At 40.4% G+C, this 16031-nt stretch overlaps 1 protein-coding gene across 2 annotated transcripts in view; it reads left to right on the top strand.

Annotated features, from left to right (window-relative positions):
- Nucleotides 1-16031, top strand: part of tpp2 (tripeptidyl peptidase 2) — a 28253-nt gene that overhangs the window by 8587 nt on the left and 3635 nt on the right. The window contains exons 13-28 of one of the 2 annotated variants that reach the window (XM_044031155.1): nt 1005-1162; nt 1255-1331; nt 1419-1525; nt 4704-4858; nt 5384-5500; nt 5579-5679; nt 5763-5859; nt 5934-6071; nt 6834-7078; nt 7398-7476; nt 13526-13564; nt 13972-14123; nt 14201-14297; nt 14402-14532; nt 15261-15579; nt 15673-15792. In XM_044031155.1, coding sequence (XP_043887090.1) covers nt 1005-1162; nt 1255-1331; nt 1419-1525; nt 4704-4858; nt 5384-5500; nt 5579-5679; nt 5763-5859; nt 5934-6071; nt 6834-7078; nt 7398-7476; nt 13526-13564; nt 13972-14123; nt 14201-14297; nt 14402-14532; nt 15261-15579; nt 15673-15792 — 2132 coding nt within the window. The remainder of the gene's footprint in view (nt 1-1004; nt 1163-1254; nt 1332-1418; nt 1526-4703; nt 4859-5383; nt 5501-5578; nt 5680-5762; nt 5860-5933; nt 6072-6833; nt 7079-7397; nt 7477-13525; nt 13565-13971; nt 14124-14200; nt 14298-14401; nt 14533-15260; nt 15580-15672; nt 15793-16031) is intronic. The other variant, XM_044031156.1, reaches the window with a different exon arrangement.

Raw genomic sequence — 16031 nt, 5'->3', positions numbered from 1 at the left:
GTCTCGAGACCGATTTCTGCTTTCTCTGACTCATCTCGGACTTGTTCCTTCAAAGACTCGGTCTTGACTCAGACTCTGACCACAGTGGGAGGAGAAGGACTCGTAATTTTCCTCAAGTCCTCAAAGTCCTCAAGACCAACAAATTTTTTTATGTTAGGTCCTAACTATGATTAAAAATTAAAAAGTCAGGGTGGGCTTAACATGTTGATGACAGAGCAGCACTGTTGAAGCAGTTTATAAAAATAGGCAGAAGATGATGCATGTGGTAAGGATTTTTTAATGATAGTAAAAGCATAGTCCATATTAAGACGTTAAGACTGCTCCTCTAAACAATTCCCAATCTAGCTTAGTCTGTAGGCGTAACTGTTGATTATTAACTGGGGTGATACTAAATCATGAATATGAAAACTGACATGTTTTTATGGTCTTGGTCTCAACTCGGTCTCGACTGTATTTGAAAACCAACAGACTCTGTCTTGACTCGGTCTCGACCCTTCAAAGACTCGGTCTTGACACGGACTCGGCATAGGTGGTCTCGTCCCCATCACTGCTGTGAAGTAACAATTACATTCTCATTATTATCTATGTTGCCTACTATAAATGAATTGCTTTTAACACAGTTGAACAGATCATAGTAATGTTTCTGTCACAACTGAGAAATTTCATCTGCGCCACTTACTCCATCAATATTTGACGGTAGCAATGTTTTGAAGTGGATCTGACCAAATGTCTCGAAGAGTTGAATAAAATTTAAACATTGTCGAATTGTAAGGGAAAGAAAAAATGCTTTGCCAAATAATTAGTGAAACCTAAAGACTGCAATTTTCATTTTATTTTTCTATATCCTATGAAATATATAAAAAAAGAATTATAAATACTTATATATTGGAAACTGTAAATATCTTTAAGTTATCTTCCCGTAATATGCAACCAGCATATTGATCAAGTGACCATGACTGCGGTTTTGTGGTGTTATTTTATTCTGGTGTTGTCTCTTTTCACAGAAAACTCGGAGCGAATCTCCTTGCAGCTACACTTGGCACTCACGTGTACTGCCCCATGGGTCCAGTGTCCCTCTCACCTAGAGCTGATGAATCAGTGTCGCCATGTCAATGTCCGCATCGATCCCGTTGGACTGAGAGAGGGAGTGCACTACACAGAGGTACAGACATGTCAGAAGTGGTGAATAAGGAGTTTCAAGCTCTAGCTGCTGTCGGTATCATAAATATGATCAACATGAATGTGTTTGTTAAGGTGTGTGGGTACGATACAGCAGCACCAACTCATGGCCCACTGTTCAGAGTCCCAATAACGGTTATAATCCCAACCAAGTGAGTTCCTATATACACTTTCTCTGTTATTTGCACAACAGTTATGCATGAGTGTCTTTGTCTGACAGCTGTTTAATCTTTTATCAGAGTGAAAGATGGTCGTAATCAGGAGGTGTGTTTCTCAGACATGCACTTCAGACCAGGCCAGATCAGACGCCACTTTATCACTGTTCCTCAGGGAGCCTCCTGGGCAGGTAAGTGTCATATTCTATAGTTTATGCAGTTTCAGTTTCACTTCAGAGCTGCTGTCAGGAAGTATTTGAAAGTCCAGTGTGTATTATTCTAATTTGAGGCTGCAGATTGCATTTACTCCTCGACTCACCACTCTCCTTTTCAAGCATTACAGGGAACTTGGGTTTCATTCAATTTCTCTCAACTGGTGAGATTCCCATGAATACAGATTAGGGATGCACAATATCAGTATTGGTAGATATTGGCTTTAAATTTACCGGATATCGGCAAACTCAGATCTGCCGATATGACTAATGACTATATCAGTAGTCTAAATAGGCTTCTACCTCCTTGACATCTATGCTGCCGCTCTCCACAGACATTTCTTTTAATGTTCGTTTATTTTGCTCAATGAAGAAAATGTATATCCCCATCTGCTGCGACATGAGTAGGCAAAATATTATGCTAATTTTACAAGAAACTGAATGACCTCTGCAGTTGGGCGAATGAAAAAAAAAAAGGGTATGTTACTCTTAATATTAATATATATATAAAGTAATATCTGCATATAGGATATTGGCAAACAGTCCAATATTGTGCATCTAATAAAGATGTCTTAAAATTGGTTTATGTTGGTGGAGCCATTCTTCTTTTGCTTGTTGATATTTCACTTCAAAACCCGAAACACAGTTCAAATAAATTTTGAAATTGTTTACCTATAATGTAACCAAAACCACAACAGAATTCTGACATTCACAGCAACCCCTTTTGAACAAAGGGCCCCTCCCACAGGCTTAAAAATTAGCAAAAACAAAATTCACAACTTTTCAGCAATTCACATAGTTTTGTGGACTCCTAAAGCTATCTATATTAATAAAGTTGACTGAATGACGGGAGGAGGAATTGAGGGGTGGTGTGTTTTTACAGCGGGAGAGTGAAAATGATGGCAGAGCCACGTTGTAGGGGGAAGATGTGTGTGCACTCTATGGCCCTTTTTTTTTATCTTTTCTTTAATATAAAATTATAACATAGAAATACAACCATCTTTTCAGTCATGTAATGTCTGTTAAAAGAAATGGAACAGGTTAATGGATAAATTCTTCAAGACTAACTTAAGGTGCACACATCTTAAAAGTGCAGTGTTATGGAATAACCATTCTTTTCAAAGAGCCGCATGTTATTCATCATGCTTCCTGCTCTGTGGATATCCTCAAGAAGGAACTCTCAGTAATTAGTTGGTGCTGGTTGTACTGTCTATGTCTTATTGCTCATGTATGATTAGTGAACGTAGTGCCGCAGAGACCTGGCTTTCTTCTGCAGTATTTGGGGATGCAGTTCAATGGATGGCTCATCAGAAAAGTCAACCTTCTACCACTTTTCCACTGTCCATCCTTTCTGCAAGCTGTGGGCCTTGGAAAATGCAATACAATTTTTTTATTGTCTTCTGTTTAATGCTGGTTTGTGAGCTCTAATTCGGCCATAGAGACCACTGCGTGAGAGAATTCAACAAACTTGTAGATACAGGGGTTTCTGGAGACCATTGAAAAAGGACTGGCCCTGGACTGTTGAAGCAACAAACACTGCTCTTGAACAGTTGTCTTACCTGGTCTTGTCCTGAACGTCACCACTTTCTTCACACCTTTTTCTCATCCTCTCCATTTTGGCCGTTTGGATAAGTAGTCTGATGGCTCTGAAAGCGTTTTGTATCACGTGCATCTGCGCAATATCATAGTCCATGATTTCCGAAAAGGTACGTCAACTAGTGATATCAGCACAAGAACTGTTAAGGAATATTTCAATTATTTGGCTCTGTGCATGTCCTCGCACAAAGCGAGACTGAACATAGGAACACAAATAGACTGGGGGATGCTGCCGTTGTTGCTGGCGGGTGCGCCTGCAGTTATAAAACGAATCAGCAATTATTAGACTAAAACATTGAAATATGCCAATTCTGATATGTTCATATACTCAAAACATACGGAGCAACCTAACACGGGCAAGTTAGCTTACCATTTTTAAATGATATTCCATGTTTGTAGTCGAGTTGAGATATGCAAACTGTTACTTGCAAACTTTGCATTCAACCTTTTTCCCCGCCATCTATTTGTAAAATGCTGCCACACTGCCGATGTCTTTGACATGGATGTTAGAGGAGTTCTGACTGTAGCCTAAAATGAAAGGCTCAAAATTAACCACTTACTGGCACAAGATGCTGCCTCATACATGAGCTGAAGCTTCCACTAACAAGGCTGTCACATGTAGACAATTAATAACACTGCAGTCTACCTTTCCTCCATAATTTCCAGTGGAGGCTCAAACCATGGTGCATAGCATTCACCTGTGACCTTAGCTTTGCATATAGGTCATACAGAGGTTTTATAGCCTGGCTGCTGGCAGTAATAACAGACAAGGTTCTTACTGACTGCTGGAAGAACTGTGGCTTGGTTGGGCTCATTTTTGGTCCTTTAGCCCTTTTGGCAGGGCTAGGAAACAGTTGCTGTAGCGCTGGTCTGTGTTCTGCAGTCTGCTGTGTAGGTGCTTCTCCTTGATAAGGTTTAGGGAATTGTAGGGCCAGCTTGGCAGCTGCAAGACCATCTGCTTAATACACCAGACTCCTCTGTTAAGTGCTGAGATTTTAGACATTTCCTTGCTAAATGTTGGAGATTAACCCACGTTTTCAGGATTGTTGAATCTACAGTTCGGTATTCGCTATGATTACTGTGTCGTACTTCTTACATTACATTTTTACATTACATTACATGTCATTTAGCAGACGCTTTTATCCAAAGCGACTTACAATGGAATCAAGTACAATTAGCCAGGGGTGGAATCGAACTTGCGACCATGATGTCTTTGGTACACAAGGTAGGGTCTTAACCACTGAGCCACTCCACCCCCACTTCTTGCTCATGCCTCTTCCTGTGACGGCACCAATCAGTGGCCGGCAGTCTGATGACATCATGCATAGTATCGGCTCAGCTCGCTTGGAACCTCGCCTGAGCAGGTGCTAAAAAAAGTACCAGGTACTAATGGAAAAGCAAAAAAACTGTGCCCTACCGAGGCGAGTCAAGTAGCGCTAGTGGAAAAGTGCCATTAACCAGCTACACCTTTTATGAAGTTCTAGACCTTGGCTTGAGGCAAGAGTTATGAATTTACCTCTTGCTTTTTCACCCTCATGTTCTTTTCTTCTCTCTCCTACAGAGATCACAGTGACATCTCAATCGGGAGAAGTGTCATCAAAGTTTGTTCTGCATGCGGTGCACCTGGTCAAACAGAAGGCCTACAGAGCTAATGAATTTTACAAATTCTCTTCACTGTTGGAGCGAGGGTCTCTGACTGAGGCGTTTCCTGTCCTGGTATGTATATTATAATTATAAATAAATGTAATATTATAAAGATAATAGTTATTTATAGAATATTAGACTGTGACTTTGCATACTATTTGACAAATAAGCAGTCCTAAGAATCAGCTTAAATGTGTATGTTTTCTGTTTGTAGTTTGTTGTCAAATGTCATCTAGAGGTGCCTTTTAACAGAGAACACTCTTCTTAGGCAACACCCCACTATGTTAAAATGTGCCACAGCTGCTACAGTTATGTAGTTTAGTAGTAGCTCCTATAAAGGAGAGGTTGAGAAATGATGCTGGCTCCGTGTGAGCATTGAATCACAGCTATTAGCTGTGTATGAAAAGCACTGTTGATCCCTGCTGTTACTTATCTCCTTTGTTATTATTTGTTAATAATATTTTCAAGTGTATATCCTGTTTACATCGGCACATGCATGCTGAGTGTGATACATCCTTTGTATAGATATAGACTGAGATACATGCATATAAAAAATGTCATAGTGATGGTCTAATCTCTGAATGTTTTCTCCTGCAGTCCGGAAAAATAGTAGAGTTGTGCATTGCACGCTGGTGGGCGAGTCTGGGTGACGTCATAGTGGACTACAGTATCTCATTCCATGGACTTCATACTAGTCCGTCACCCCTGCACATAGTAAGAATTACAGACACACTTAAAAGTTGGCTACAGCCTACCCAGTATTACTTTTGACCCTCACCTCTCTCTACCCAGCATGCCTCAGAGGGAGTAACGAGTTTTGATGTGTCATCACCTCTGAGGTACGAGGAGGTGTCACCAACTATTACCCTTAAGTCCTGGGTTCAGCCTCTCAGGTAAGGAGTAAAGATATGCAAACACTATTCTCTGATTTAATTGCTCTTTGTTGTGTGACCTCCAATTATTGTTGTGATTGTAGACCTTTAAGTTCGAAGATAAAAGCATTGGGTGTGAGAGATGTTCTCCCCAGCAACAGACAACTCTATGAGATTGTCCTCAGCTACAACTTTCACCAGGTACTGCCAGCACAACACACGACAAATATCAAGTTTCTTTGCGTGTGTACAATCTTCTTTTATTCTATCCTCAGCCTAAGACTGGTGAAGTTACACCCAGCTGTCCCATGCTGTGTGAGCTGCTTTATGAGTCTGAGTTTGACAGTCAGCTCTGGATGCTGTTTGATCAGAACAAGAGACTCCTAGGCTCAGGAGATGCCTACCCACATCAGGTACAGTCATTACACATTTATTCCTGTTCATACTTACCTCTAGTTAGGAGTTTTTTCACTTGGTACAATTGTGTGCATAGTTGTGTCATTCAAGCTAGAAACATGTGATCCCCAACATGTGGGTCATGAAATTTCTGCAGATGGTTCATGAGAGATCATTAAAAATAAACTTTTTTTAATTGAGGTTTTGTACTTAATTTACTTATATTCAGCAATAAACTGTTTATGGTTAAATATAGCATTGCTTTGCTTTGAAAATCATTACATTTATGTTGCTGGATTGGTATGGTCAATCCAGTATGGTATTTAGGATAATTCATTATTTTAGGGTATGCCATTATGAGTCTGTTAATGAAGTCCCTAATATTCATGCAAATTGTTGATCCTATAGTCACAGTTTAGTGTGTGCGTTTTTGCTCTTGGTTGAGCGAGAGAGCAGGAGCGGTGCTACTGAGTGCGTGTCTGTAACTGCATACATTATTGGTACCCTTAATGTGTTTTCTGCTAAGCTGATGGAGTGAAGTGCTCATTGCTGCGGTTACTACCACAGTCACTAAAAAAGCTAAGCCCTTAGCATGTGTGGTGCAGCAGTAAAAAGGCTGCAGACGTGGTTTGGTATAATTATTAGAAAGATCTGTTTCATGGTTACCCATATAAAAGGATATATTTGAAGAATTGCCTAGATTGTTGATAGGAATGCAAGAAGTTTGTTGAATTTTAGAACTGAAATGCAACCTCTCTCCTGTTTGTTTCACCTCCTAGTATTCCCTTAAGCTGGAAAAGGGGGACTACACTGTGCGTTTACAGGTTCGCCATGAGCAGTCCAGTGAGCTTGAGCGTCTTAAGGACCTGCCATTTGTGGTTTCACACCGTCTGTCTACTACTCTTAGTCTAGACGTCTATGAGACACATCGAGCTGCTCTCATGGCCAAGAAGAAGGCTAACTCTATCACTCTGTCTCCGGGTGCCACTCAGCCATTCTATGTCACAGCCCTGCCAGACGACAAGTGAGTCTTAAGTGACTTGAATTTTGTACTGTCCAAACTCCTTACCTTGATGTGCCTGGTCACATAACAAGAGGTTTTGCAGAGGTAAAATAAAAGAATGATACTGTATAATGGAGGAAATTCTTTCACCACTGGAGAACACAGGGAAAAAAGCTCTCTGTTTTTCTCTACTATAATAATGAATGATAATAATATACACAGAACTGATTTAGACTATTCTGGAGGTTGGGGAGGGGGTTCTGGAGGAATGCTGACCCACAGAAAACCACAGATTTATTGACCTCTGGTACATCTCATGTCTGTTTTTTCTTCATCTCAGGATCCCCAAAGGCACAAGTCCAGGGTGTTATCTGTCAGGCTCTCTCCTTGTCCCCAAAAGCGAGTATGGCAAGAAAGCAGTGAGTGTCTCTATTCATCTATATTCTTCAGAAAAGTGTTTAGTCCTGCTCCCCAGGGCCCAAAGTCATCAGTGCTCTTTTTCACTTTTGCTAAGTTAAAGGTACATAGTTTTTTTTTGGGGTTGTGTGAAGTACTGGCCTATAGCTGGTGTGAGTATTAGCCCTCAGCATACTGACTTGAGGAAGTGTGAGGCTGGGGAACCAAGGGTGCAATTCAAACATCACAGCAGTGAGAAGGGCCAGGAAATGAGCTTAAACTTCGCAACACAATTTCACAACATATCACACACTTTATGCCGTCGTCTTAATTTGCTAAAAACACATTTAAATTTCAGGCTTCAATCACTTCAATATAGGGGTGTGCGATATCGATGAAAATCAATATCCCGATATTTTTTGGGGATTTTGCTGATAACGATAATCGGTGATATTTTGCAATCCTCAAAAATGTGTTTGTAAAAACATTGAAGGCCTGTTGTACCAGCTTGCTCTTGTTAATAGTATATTAGATGTTAATGATAATGTTGACAAAAAAACAACTTGTTCAAGAAAAACAGGACTTATTTATTAACTTAACAAAGTTTGCTAAGTGCGTTTTCTTGTTGGTACCTTAGCTGGCCGGTCGTGGTCGACCGCTGACTACCAAAGCTTTTCATATTTTTCTTGCTTTTTGGTTGGTGGTTCATTCACAGATGGTGAAACAAATTAGTCGATTCCTAGCCTGGTAGAGTTTGTGTTTTGTCTGCTGGCACTGTTTGTTCACTCATGTTTAACTTCAGCCATACATGCAGCTATGTTAGCTTGGTTTGTCAAGCGTGGACACGGCATGTGTTTTCAATGCGCATACACCGCAGTCTGTCCTACTAGGTTTGATCATGGAGTGAATGTGTGGTCTCTCAGAAAGCCATGTTTTGATTGGTTCTTGCAAAATGATTTCGACATACTCTATTGTGATTTCACACATCGTTAAAACAACAATTAAGATCCTATCGTAGACAATATATATCGCACACCCCTACTTCAATACACTGTGTGTATCCCCCTTTGTGTGCTGAGGGCTTATACTGTCTATCACACCATCTATAGAACTCTGGTAGCAGACATCATGTAATCCTGTCATGCATCACTTGGTACCAAACCAATGCCATTTTATCAGAGCTGCACTTTTCAAATTCATGGACTTATAAAATTGCCAGCAATATGCCACCTGTATTCATAAAAAGTGGATAGAAATGGTAGAGCATTTTACCAGATCCCCAAAAATCATAAGTGACAATGTGGGTATTTTCAAAGCAAGCTTAGAACACAGAGTGATAGGAACAGATTGTACTTGTGTTGTAATCAATTCTAGTGGTGCAACGGATCATCACTGATCCGTGATCCGTTCGGATGAATATCTTCGGTTCGGCACACAAGTGATCCGCAGATTGATTTATGAAAAAAAAGTTGTGTGGTCATGGCGAGTGGAGGAACGGAGGAACTTGAACGCGTCATTTAAATCCCCTGTATGGGAGCATTTTGACTTCCCTGTCAAATATAATGACGAAGGAAAGAGGTTAGTGGATAAAACCGTGACGGTTGTAGGCACTGTGGCACAAGAAAGCCACATGACAGTGGAAACACATCAAGCATGGACACGCATTTGAAGCGACATCACCTCGGTGTTTCACTGACAGGAGTGAAAACGAAGGCTGCTCAACAACCGCTTATCACCGCGGCATTTAAGCAGCTCCTTGTTGCACAATCAGACCGGGCTAAAGCCATCACAAACGCTATCGGTGTGTTTATAGGTGCAGACATGAGGCCATATTAGGTTGTGCAAAACGAGGGCTTTAAACACATGGTGATAGTGCTCGAGCCACGTTACGACGGTGCGCCGTCGCGCACCCACTTCAGTGAAAATATTGTGCCAGACTTTTTTTTGCTGATCCGCGGAACGATCCGATCTGTGACTCTGATCCGCGGAACGATCCGATCCGTGAGTTTTTTTATCCGTTGCACCCCTAATCAATTCATATCAGGTACAAAATCCAGTGCTTATTGGCCTGTAATATCTTGTTTATTTTACATGGGTTAGGTGACTAAATGTTCTCTTGAGTAGGAGAAGAGAAGGTAGGTTTATCATTACATTAAATTACTTGTCATTTAGCAGACGCTTTTATCCAAAGCGAACCACCCCACCCCCTTAACCACCCCACCCATATCATAAAGTTGAAGATGTTGGAACACTACAAGTGTAAAATAATATCCTCTCAGCTTCTATACTCCTGAAAAGCAGTGCAGGGTGCATTATAAGGGTCAGATATGTAACGTCTGGTTGCCATTGTCTGCCTGTCGACTTCAGTGATTAAGTTAAGCCTGAAACATGTGAAACACCTGTGGTTCTGATGATCAGATTTAAAGACCAGTGCTCGTATGCACTAATTTTTCAGTTCAATCTCATCACATCCAGACCAACGCTGGTCAGTCTGGACTTGAATTAGTTCACTATTCTTTATGCAAACAAAAAATGCAAATTCTTCTTTCCTATTCAATTACCTTTGTACATTCTGATGTCACCCATGGCAGATTTGCAAATTGTGGAAATACTTTGCTTTACGTTGCTTACATGGTTAAGTTGACCATGATCATTATCTGCTTCCTATTATCTCCATGTGATCCTTCCCAGAAGGAAGGGGGGACAACATATTGGTTTAAGAAGAATTATATTAAAAGAAATGATGTAAAGAAATGTGTATATAAAGTATGTTTCATGTCATGTAAAATTCAGTCACATTCTCAGCTGAATTTTATGCTGTAGAAGCCAAACATAGACACACACACACCAAAGCAGCTGAACTTTGCTATTTGTCAGTGGACAGTGTTTATACAGAATATAAACTAAATGTTCTGGTATCAAACCACTTTTTTAACAAAAGTAGAGCAGTGACATTTTACCAATCTACACAGAGCTGGTTTAGCTACAGTCCTGCACCCTCTCTCCCTCTTTCTCCATTATCTGTAATGTGGGGCTGCCGGCTTCTTCTGCAGTTCATTTTCTCATCTTTTTAAAAAAAAGTTCATTAAAGTAGCAGAGCTATGCTGTGTGCTTTTGCATCAATGTTTATTGTTTAAAAAAATATGTTTATAAAATATATTATATTGTAGACAATTTTGTGTGTATATAGCAGTCTACTGGTGACTGACTATCGCACATGAAACAATTTAACTTAAACACATGGTTAGGGTTACATGCATATTAGACATATTAGACATGTGTAAGTTTCTCTCACATGTCTTCTCCTGTTTTGAAATGCTGGAGATTTTGCTCCATCTCCTTTCTCTCACCACCCTGTGAAGCATACGGCACCTCATTAGACAGCTGCATCGCTGTCAGATTTCACTACCAGACCACACCCCCTGCTCTGCTTCCCACTCTCCCTCCTGTCCCTAACTCAGGCATTGGGTGGAATTAGCTTCAGCAGAGGGGGTTTAGTTGCACTTTAAATAGTGTTGTTCTGCTGTGCCGCAGTATGTTTTTCTGTCAGGCACTTGAGACAGTACATCATACTCAATGACTGCAAAAAAGCCTGTGTGTTGCATTCAGTGTGCTTATGTGTATAGCAAACCCCATTTCTAAACAGAAACACAAGGTCAATCACTTTTCATTTACTACTTATCTTATTTTTATTTTTTATGTTATGAATGTATTAATTAAATACAGTGCCCTCCTATAGTATTGGAACAGTGAGGCCATTTCCTTTAATTTTGCCATAAACTGAAAACATTTGGGTTTGACATCAAAAGAAGAATATGAGACAAAATATGAACATTTCAGCTTTTACTTCCAGGTATTTACATCTGGATATGATACACAACATAGAAGATATCACCTTTTGTTTCAACCCACCCATTTTTCGTGTGAGCAAAAGTTTTGGAACAGATAGACTTAAAAAGGAAGTGAATAAGACTTAATATTTAGTTGCAAATCCTTTGATTTCAACTGCATCAAGCCTGTGTCTCACTGACATCAACAAATGTTTGCATTCTTCTGCTGTGATGCTCTTCCAGACTTTCATACAGCCTCTTTCAGTTGTTTGTTTTGGGGATTTACTTCCTTCAGTCTCCTCTTTTAGCAGATAAAATGCATGCTCTATAGGGTTTAAGTGTGGAGGTTGACTTGGCCAGTCTAAATCCTTCCACTTCTTGCCCCCGATGAACTCCTTTGTGTGGTTGGGGTTGTTATCTTGCTGCATGATGAAGGAGCTCCCACTCAGTTTGGTTGCATTTTTCTTTAAATTGGCAGACAAAATGTTTCTGTAGACTCAGTTCTCAGACTCAATGACTGAGTTCATTTTGCTGCTGCCATCATGTGTTACATCATCAATGAAGATTAATGAGCCCATCCCAGACGAAGCCATGCAAGCCCAAGCCATGACATCCACTGTGTTTCACAGTGGATGTCATGTTTGTATGTTTGGGATCATGAGCAGATCATTTCTTCATCACTTCATCACAAAAGTTAAATTAAAGGCAAATTCCAGCCTGGCCTTCCTATTCTTCTTGCTAATGAGTGGTTTGCATCTTCTGGTGTAGCCTCTGTACATTTGTTCATGAAGTCTTCTGCGACCAGTAGATTGTGATACCGTCACTCCTGCCCTCTGGAGGTTGCTGCTGATGTCACCAACAGTTTTAGGGTCTTTCTTTACAGCTCTCACAATGTTTCTGTCATCATCTGCTGATGTTGTCCTGTGTCTACCTGTTCGTCATCTGTTGCTCAGTACACCAGTGGTTTCTTTCTTCTTCAGGACATTCCAAATGGTTGTACTGGCTATGGCCAATGCTTTTGCAATGGCTCTGATTGATTTTCTATCTTCTCTCAAATTCACAATTGCTTGTTTTTCACCTCTGGTGTTCATGTTGGTTCCACTGAGCATAGATATTTAGTGCTATTTATTGTTTGAATCAACAATGTAATAGGACACACCTGGGCAACACAACACACCTGTCAGTCACATGTTCCAATACTTTTGCTCACATGAAAAATGGGTGGGTTGAAACAAAAGGTGATGTCATCTGTGCTGTGTATCAGATCCAAATGTAAATACCCCTAAGTAAAAGCAGAAATTTCCATCTTTTGTCTCATGTTAATTTTTTGATTAACTGACCTCAGAGTTACAATACTATAGGAGGGCACTGTAAGTGCTTAAATCCATGGTTTTCTAGCACTGAATAAGGTTGCATGTCTGATGCTACAAACATGCCTATAGCGCTACTTATCGGTTTAGCGTAAGTTGAATTTTGTGGAAGTTTTGCTCCTAATGAGGATGGAAGAGTGCCTGTGTTAACGGAGTTGTTTTTATAGTTTAGTCTTCGTAGTTGCAATGCTACACATTCATATCATAGCTTACACAAATTGGTTTTCTTGTCGGCAAAACGGACGTGAGGGACGCAAACTATTTTCACACCAGTAATTTCAGTGAAGCGGGAGGGGATTGAAGTGCAGTCGATGGGTCACCCAAATCAGCAGTTGCTGTGAGCACCATTAGTTGGCAGCCGCTTTGGGTTAGTGGGAGGAGGTAACGTGTAATTGTACTGCAATGACTGCAACCACAACACTGGGGGCATGGTTAAATCCTTGATTCTACCCTTCCTTTTGAAGGTTGAGATTGTTGACATTTTGGTCAATATTCGATTTACAGTCGAGATTGTGACACCCCTAATATACACAGTATTTTCAATAAAGCTATTAAAACTCTTGCATTTACCATGTCATTTGCCAAAGTCCAAACCTGACCCTGGCCTGACAGTCACTTCAGGAGTTTTGTCTGAACCCAGCCTGCCTGTGTTTTTATCAGGGTTTTGAAATGTTTTTGGAAAACTAGTTGGATTTTGTTAGATGCAGACATGTGAGCATCACATCGTTTTCTGTATGATGTGTTTAAGTGCAGGTAGGTGACACACCCACTGACTCTCTGAGTGAAGATGACAGATCAAAAAGGATTCGCTCTGTCTTCATTTGGTGTGTTTTTGTTGTCTCTTTCTCATTGTGTGTTATTCTGACCACCAGGGGCAGGCCTCTGCAAAACGACAAGGGAAGTTTAAAAAGGTACTGGATGAGCTAGAAACACTGTACAACAGAGCTTCCACTGCTCTCCCATCATTTGGAAAATGGCCTATTCCTTTTATTTTAAGTGGGGATTTGTCTCATGTACATTCATCATGTTAAAACATGTTAACATTGGTGTATTGACATATGCAACAGTTTAATCATTACATAATTTTATTTTAACATGGAGTCAAGTTTTCTGGTGGTCAGTTAATGAATCAACTATTAGCTATGAATATTAGTAATTGATAATGGCCAGTACTTTAAACCTGTATTAAAAACTTGTATTAAAAAACATTTTTCTTAATAGACTGAAATAGGTAGAACCAGAATATGATGGCTGAATCAGCAGATTTTTTGTTGTTTTATTGGTTGGTTTTTTGATGAACTGTTTTGTGTTTATACAGGATATTGTACCAGTGTTCTACCATTTAATCCCTGCTCCTAATAAAACTAAGAATGGAGGGAAGGAGAAGGACAAGGAAGGAGACAAAGAGAAAGATGCAAAAGAGGAGTTTGCAGAGGCCATGCGAGACTTGAAGATTCAGTGGATGACAAAGTATGCGGACTTACACATCTGTTTGATCAGAATCACATTTTTTATTTTATCTTACTCTTAATTTCTTCTCTGTTCAGGTTGGATTCAAGCTCCATCTATGCAGAACTGATGGAAAAGTACTCAGATTACCTTCCTCTGCATGTGCAAAGACTGCACCAACTGGACTCAGAGAAGGTAATAGTTCACATCAGAAAGCTCTCACAGGTAGACTGACTTATTTTTACTATGTAGATGGAAAAAAAAAAATGCTCACAATCATTTCTCCCGTCTGTGGTCAGGAGCGTGTCAAACATCTCAAAGAAGTAGTTTCAGCAGCTGACATTGTCATCGACCACATCGACCAGACGGCATTGGCTGTTTATCTCACTATGAAGATGGACCCCCGGCCTGATGCTGCTGCTATAAAGATGTATGTCTGTCACACTCAAAAGTAAATGAATAAATTATAGTAGAGACCTCACTAAACAAGGCCACACGGTGATGTAGTGGTTAGCACTCTCGCCTTGCAGCGAGAAGACCCGGGTTCGAGCCCCGGTTGGAACAAGGGCCTTTCTGCATGGAGTTTGCATGTTCTCCCCGTGTGTGCGTGGGTTCTCTCCGGGTACTCCGGCTTCCTCCCACAGTCCAAAAACATGCAATGTGGGGAATAGGTAAATTGGACACTCTAAATTGACCATAGGAGTGAGTGTGAGAGTGAATGGTTGTTTGTCTCTAGCTGTGTGTGGCCCTGTGATGGACTGGCGAACTGTCCAGGGTGTACCCCGCCTATCGCCCGATGAAGCTGTGATTGGCACAGCACCCCCCGCGAGCTGTCAAATGATTAAAAAAATAATCGCACAATTTTCTGTAATTAATCATATTTAATCGCAAAAATAAACCTGAAGCTTATAACAGATATTTATTTATATAAAATCATGGAATGAATTTAGAATCAACACAAAAGTATATTTAAATTCAGAGTCTGTTTTAATGGCTTTCTTTAAACTTTAAACACAGTTTCAGTACAAATTTGTCAGAAAAAGGCATCTTGATGTTTTAAACATGTTGGTCACTTTAACATTTACTTTTTATTTGTATTGGTATTATTGTGGCAGCTGTTGTTTCATTCGTTGATTATGATTCATTGTGTTTTTTCAGTGACATGGAGAAGCAGAAGTCATCTCTTCTGGACGCTCTTTGTAGGAAGGGCTGCGCTCTGGCCGACCAGCTGCTGCTACCCCTGACACCTGAGAAGGGTGCTGGTGCACTTGACACTGAACAGGCGGCATTAGCAGCAGCAGCAGCAGCAGCAGCAGCAGCAGCAGCAGCAGCAGCAGCAGCAGCAGCAGCAGCAGAGGCAGAGCAGGATGGGGTACAGGTGGCCAGCAGCTCTGATGATACCTCGCATAATGTCGCTAAAGCCCTGACAGATACGTTTTGGGAGGTACAGAAGTGGGCAGAGCTAACAGACTCCAAGGTGTGCAAAAAAGATTTTACTAAATAAAAGTTGTTCCAGTTTATCAGATAGAATAGCATAATAGGTTTCTCATCTGGCTTCCCTCCTGTCTAGGTCCTGATGTTTTCATATAAACACGCTCTTGTGAACAAGATGTATGGCCGAGCCTTAAAATATGCCTCAAAGATGGCGGAGGAGAAGCCCAGCAAAGAGAACATGAAGAACTGTTTCCAGGTAAGACAGAAGTGATGTCTGATTACTGTTTAGCATGGTACAGGATAAATGCTACATGGTTTGGATTTGTTATTATTATTATTATTATACATTGTAAAATAGGGCTGCTCAATAAATAAATTATTTTCCAATTCATATTGATATTTATTTGAAAATTCCAATACAGATTAATAAAAACTTAAGATTGACATTTTAATATATGCCAATTTCTGCATCCTTTGCACAAAATTTGCAAGACT

This window comes from Solea senegalensis, linkage group LG7, assembly GCF_019176455.1.
Source record: "Solea senegalensis isolate Sse05_10M linkage group LG7, IFAPA_SoseM_1, whole genome shotgun sequence".
NCBI classification, from domain to species: domain Eukaryota; kingdom Metazoa; phylum Chordata; class Actinopteri; order Pleuronectiformes; family Soleidae; genus Solea; species Solea senegalensis.
This window is presented reverse-complemented; position numbering and strand designations above follow the sequence as displayed.